Source organism: Tachyglossus aculeatus, chromosome 10, assembly GCF_015852505.1.
Source record: "Tachyglossus aculeatus isolate mTacAcu1 chromosome 10, mTacAcu1.pri, whole genome shotgun sequence".
In the NCBI taxonomy this organism is placed as follows: domain Eukaryota; kingdom Metazoa; phylum Chordata; class Mammalia; order Monotremata; family Tachyglossidae; genus Tachyglossus; species Tachyglossus aculeatus.
Window position 1 is genome coordinate 57,262,478 of NC_052075.1, and position 6,198 is coordinate 57,268,675.

Below are 6,198 nucleotides of genomic sequence, written 5' to 3' on the forward strand. Positions count from 1 at the left end.
CAACTTAGTGATGGCATTTCTTAAGCGCTTACTATGTGCAAAGCACCGTTCTAAGCTCTGGGGAGGTTACAAGGTGATCAATTTGTCCCACGGGGGGCTCACAGTCTCCATCCCCATTTTACAGATGAGGGAACTGAGGCACAGAGAAGTTCAATCGTATTTATTGATGTTCAGTCGTATTTATTGAGCGCTTACTGTGTGCAGAGCACTGTACTAAGCGCTTAGTAGTGAAGCGACTTGCCCCTCACTTCTCCCCAAAGCCAAGCTGGCACTTTTTTTTAAAAAAAAAAAAAGGTATTTGTGGAACACCTACTCCGCACCAGGCACTGTACTGAGCGCCGGGGCTTCCAGAGAAGCGGCGTGGCTTAGTGGAAAGAGCATGGGCTTTGGAGTCAGAGGTCATGGGTTCGAATCCCGGCTCCGCCACTTGTCAGCTGGGTGACTTTGGGCAAGTCACTTCTCTTTGCCTCAGTTCCCTCATCTGCAGAATGGGGACGAAGACTGTGAGCCCCATGTGGGACAACCTGATCACCTTGTTTTTGGCTTTTTTCTCCCCCTTCTAGACTGTGAGCCCACTGTTGGGCTCTGTGTTGCCAACTTGTGCTTCCCAAGCGCCTAGTCCAGTGCTCTGCACACAGTAAACGCTCAATAAATACGATCGATTGATCGATTGATTCCAGGGGGGTGACCGGGCCGCTCCCCTCCCCGTCCGTCGGATCCCACCAGAAGTCGGGGAGGCGGTTTGGAAGAGGTGTCCGGGGTTGGAAAAGAGCGAACCAGGTGCTCCTCGTCTCCCATCTTCTTCCTGACTCACCTCCTCCCTCCCACCCCCAGGTAGTTCCTGCTCCGGAAAATGTGGAATCCCAATCCAGGTATGTGTCGGGGAAGGGAAGGGAGAAAGATTCCCCCCCACCCCCCCGATCCCAAAACATAAACACTTTCCCCCCCCTACAGCCCACCCATCTCCCCCTTTCCCTGCCCTGGCATTCCCCGATAATCTCTTCCTCTCTCCTTAATAATAATAATAATGATGGCATTTATTAAGCGCTTACTATGTGCAAAGTGCTGTTCTAAGCACTGGGGAGGTGACAAGGTGATCAGGTGGTCCCACGGGGGGCTCACAGTCCTCATCCCCATTTTACAGATGAGGGAACTTGAAGCACAGAGAAGTGAAGTGACTTGCCCAAAGTCACCCAGCTGACAATGGGCGGAGCCGGGATTTGAACCCATGACCTCTGACTCCAAAGCCCAGGCTCCTTCCACTGAGCCACGCTGCTTCTCCTTCCCCCTCCTCCCCCGTAACTCAATAATAGTAATAATAATAATAATGGCATTTGTTAAGCACTTACTATGTGCAAAACACTGTCCTAAGCGCTGGGGTGGCCCACAGAATAATAAAAATAATAATAATAATAATGGCATTTGGTAAGCGCTGACTATGTGCCAAGCACTGTTCTAAGCGCTGGGGAGGATACAATAATAATAATAACGGCATTTATTAAGCTCTTACTACGTGCCAAGCATCATCATCATCATCAATCGTATTTATTGAGCGCTTACTATGTGCAGAGCACTGTACTAAGCGCTTGGGAAGTACAAATTGGCAACATATAGAGACAGTCCCTACCCAACAGTGGGCTCACAGTCTAAAAGGGGAAGACAGAGAACAAAACCAAACATACTAACAAAATAAAATAAATAGAATAGATATGTACAAATAAAATAAATAAATAAATAAATAAATAGAGTAAAACAAATATGTACAAACATATATACATATATACAGGTGCTGTGGGGAAGGGAAGGAGGTAAGATGGGGGGATGGAGAGGGGGACGAGGGGGAGAGGAAGGAAGGGGCTCAGTCTGGGAAGGCCTCCTGGAGGAGGTGAGCTCTCAGTAGGGCCTTGAAGGGAGGAAGAGAATAATAATAACAACTTTTCTGTGCCTCAGTTACCTCATCTGTAAAATGGGGATTAAAAGTATGAGCCCCACATGGGACAACCTGATTACCCTGTATTCCCACCAGTGCTTAGAAAAGTGCTTGGCACATTCATTCATTCAATCGTATTTATTGAGCGCTTACTGTGTGCAGAGCACTGTACTAAGCGCTTGGGAAGTCCAAGTTGGCAACATCTAGAGACGGTCCCTACCCAACGGCGGGCTCACAGTCTAGAAGGGGGAGACAGACCCCAGTGCTTAGAGCAGTGGCTGGCACATAGTAAGCGCTTAACCAATACCACAAAAGAAAAAAGTTTTCTACTTCTGTTTCTCTGCCCTCCTCCATCCTCTTTTCCTCCCTCCTTCCCATTTCCCTCCCTGTCCCTCTTCCTGCTTCCTCCCTGCTCCAGGGAACAACAGCCTGAAATCCTACCGGCCTGAAGGTTCATTCATTCATTCAATCGTATTTATGGAGCGCTTACTCAGAGAAGCAGTGTGGCTTGGGAGTCAGAGGTCATGGGTTCGAATCCCGGCTCCGCCACATGTCTGCTGGGTGACCCTGGGCAAGTCACTTCGCTTCTCTGAGCCTCAGTTCCCTCATCTGTAAAACGGATATTAAGGCTGTCAGCCCCCCGTGGGACAACCTGATCACCTTGTATCCCCCCCAGCGCCTATAACAGTGCTTTGCATATAGTAAGCGCTTAACAAATGCCATCATTATTATCATTATTATTATTATTATTGTGTGCTTGGGAAGTTCAAATTGACAACAGTTCTAATCCCGGCTCCGCCACTTGTCAGCTGGGTGACTTTGGGCCAGTCACTTCACTTCTCCAGGCCTCAGTTCCCTCATCTGCAAAATGGGGATTAAGACTGTGAGCCCCACGTGGGACAATCTGATCACCTCGTATCTCCCCCAGTGTTTAGAAAAGTGCTTGGCATATAGTAAGCGCTTAACAAATACCAAAATTATTATTACATTATAACCATAACCATAACTTCTAGGCTGTGAGCCCGCTATTGGTTAGGGACCGTCTCTATACGTTGCCGACTTGTACTTCCCAAGCGCTTAGTCCAGTGCTCTGCACACAGTAAGCGCTCAATAAATACGATTGAATGAATGAATGAATGAGCCCACTGTTGGGTAGGGACCGTCTCTATACGTTGTCGACTTGTACTTCCCAAGCGCTTAGTACAGTGCTCTGCACACAGTAAGCGCTCAATCAGTACGATTGAATGAATGAGCCTGCTGTTGGGTAGGGACCGTCTCTACACGTTGCCAATTTGTACTTCCCAAGCGCTTAGTACAGTGCTCTGCACACAGTAAGCGCTCAATAAATATGATTGAATGAATGAATGAATGAGCCCGCTGTTGGGTAGGGACTGTCTCTATATGTTGCCAACTTGGACTTCCCAAGCACTTAGTACAGTGCTCTGCACACAATAAGCACTCAATCAATACGATTGAATGAATGAGCCTGCTGTTGGGTAGGGACCGTCTCTACACGTTGCCAATTTGTACTTCCCAAGCGCTTAGTACAGTGCTCTGCACACAGTAAGCGCTCAATAAATATGATTGAATGAATGAATGAATGAGCCCGCTGTTGGGTAGGGACCGTCTCTATACGTTGCCGACTTGTACTTCCCAAGCGCTTAGTACAGTGCTCTGCACACAGTAAGCGCTCAATCAGTATGATTGAATGAATGAGCCTGCTGTTGGGTAGGGACCGTCTCTACACGTTGCCAATTTGTACTTCCCAAGTGCTCAGTACAGTGCTCTGCACACAATAAGCGCTCAATAAATATGAATGAATGAATGAATGAGCCCGCTGTTGGGTAGGGACCGTCTCTATACGTTGCTGACTTGTACTTCCCAAGCGCTTAGTACAGTGCTCTGCACACAGTAAGCGCTCAATAAATATGATTGAATGAATGAGCCCGCTGTTGGGCAGGGACTGTCTCTATACGTTGCCGACTTGGACTTCCCAAGCGCTTAGTACAGTGCTCTGCACACAGTAAGCGCTCAATCAATACAATTGAATGAATGAATGAGCCTGCTGTTGGGTAGGGACTGTCTCTATATGTTGCCAACTTGGACTTCCTAAGCGCTTAGTACACTGCTCTGCACACAATAAGCGCTCAATCAATACGATTGAATGAATGAGCCTGCTGTTGGGTAGGGACCGTCTCTACACGTTGCCAATTTGTACTTCCCAAGCGCTTAGTACAGTGCTCTGCACACAGTAAGCGCTCAATAAATATGATTGAATGAATGAATGAATGAGCCCGCTGTTGGGTAGGGACCGTCTCTATACGTTGCCGACTTGTACTTCCCAAGCGCTTAGTACAGTGCTCTGCACACAGTAAGCGCTCAATCAGTATGATTGAATGAATGAGCCTGCTGTTGGGTAGGGACCGTCTCTACACGTTGCCAATTTGTACTTCCCAAGCGCTTAGTACAGTGCTCTGCACACAGTAAGTGCTCAATAAATATGATTGAATGAATGAATGAATGAGCCCGCTGTTGGGTAGGGACCGTCTCTGTACGTTGCCGACTTGTACTTCCCAAGCGCTTAGTCCAGTGCTCTGCACGCAGTAAGCGCTCAATAAATATGATTGAATGAATGAGCCCGCTGTTGGGCAGGGACTGTCTCTATACGTTGCCGACTTGGACTTCCCAAGCGCTTAGTACAGTGCTCTGCACACAGTAAGCGCTCAATCAATACGATTGAATGAATGAGCCAGCTGTTGGGTAGGGACCGTCTCTATACATTGCCGACTTGTACTTCCCAAGCACTTAGTCCAGTGCTCTGCACGTAGTAAGCGCTCAATCAATACGATTGAATGAATGAGCCCACTGTTGGGTAGGGACCGTCTCTATACGTTACCGACTTGGCCTTCCCAAGCGCTTAGTACAGTGCTCTGCGCGCAGTACGAGTGACTGAACGAGCGAATGAATTTCCAAGTCCGGGCTCTTCTCCACCGAGTCCCGCTGCTTCTCAGTGCTGTATGTTGATGATTTAAACTTTCCAAGCGCTTAGTCCGGTGCCCCACGCGTCGTAAGCGCTCAGTAAGTACGATCGGATGAATGAATACGTTGTATTTACCGCGGGTTTTCTCTGTTTCGCCCCTCTAGGCCAGCCAGGGGCCTATCCCCAAGGAGGGGCAGCTTACCCCCCAAATCCCGTGTATCCCAATCCCATCCAGCCTCCGCCCACGAACCCCGCCGTCCCGCCAGGCGTCTACCCCCCGCCCCCGGCCCCCGGGAACCCCGTCTATCCTCCGGGAGCGCCCCCGTATCCGGGGCAGCAGCCGGGCCCTTTCCCGCCCCCGTATCCCCTTCCCGTCCCGGGAATGCCCGGCTATAACCCCGCGATGCCCGGGATGACGGGGCCGGCCGTGGTGACGGACAAGAAGATGCGGAAGAAGATGAAGAAGGACCACAAGAAGGCCCGTAAGCAGCACAAACACCAGAAGCACGGGAAGGTAAGACGGCGGCAGGAGGAGGGCTCGCTGGGCTGGGCCTGACCCGAGTTCTAATCCTGCCGCCCTGAGGTAGCCCGGGCACAGAGTAAGCGCTTCCCGGCGTGGCTCCGCGCCAAGAGCCTGGGTTTGGGAGTTGGGGAGGTCGCTAATCCCGGCTCTGCTGCTTATCAGCTGGATGACTCTCCTTTCCCGCCCCCCCCGCCTTATTCATTCAATCGTATTTATTGAGCGCTTACTGTGTGCAGAGCGCTGTACTAAGCGCTTGGGAAGTACAATTTGGCAACGTGCAGAGACGGTCCCTACCCAACAACGGTCTCACAGTCTAGAAGGGGGAGACAGACAGCACTTCCTTCCCCACAGCACCTGTATATATGTATATGTGTTTGTACGTATTTATTACCCTATTTATTTATTTATTTTACTTGTACGTATTTATTCTACTTATTTTATTTGGTTAATATGTTTTGTTTTGTTCTCTGTCTCCCCCTTCTAGACTGCGAGCCCGCTGTTGGGTAGGGACTGTCGCTATATGTTGCCAACTTGGACTTCCCAAGCGCCTAGTACAGTGCTCTGCACACAGTAAGCGCTCAGTAAATACGATTGAATGAATGAAAGCAGCGTGGCTCAGTGGAAAGAGCCAGAGGTCATGGGTTCGAATCCCAGCACCGCCACTTGTCAGCTGGGTGACCTTGGGCAAGCCACTTCACTTCTCTGGGCCTCAGTTCCCTCATCTGGAAAATGGGGATGAAGACTGGGAGCCCCACGTGGGACAAC

The 6,198-nt window shown here is 49.7% G+C and overlaps 1 protein-coding gene across 1 annotated transcript in view; it reads left to right on the forward strand.

Moving 5' to 3' along the window:
• Positions 1–757: 757 nt before the first annotated feature.
• The window catches only part of PRR13 (proline rich 13), a 15,553-nt gene continuing 10,112 nt past the window's right edge, over positions 758–6,198 (forward strand). The window contains exons 1-2 of the mRNA XM_038753002.1: positions 758–872; positions 5,075–5,424. Of these exons, the coding sequence (XP_038608930.1) occupies positions 854–872; positions 5,075–5,424 (369 nt within the window). The 5' untranslated portion in view covers positions 758–853. The remainder of the gene's footprint in view (positions 873–5,074; positions 5,425–6,198) is intronic.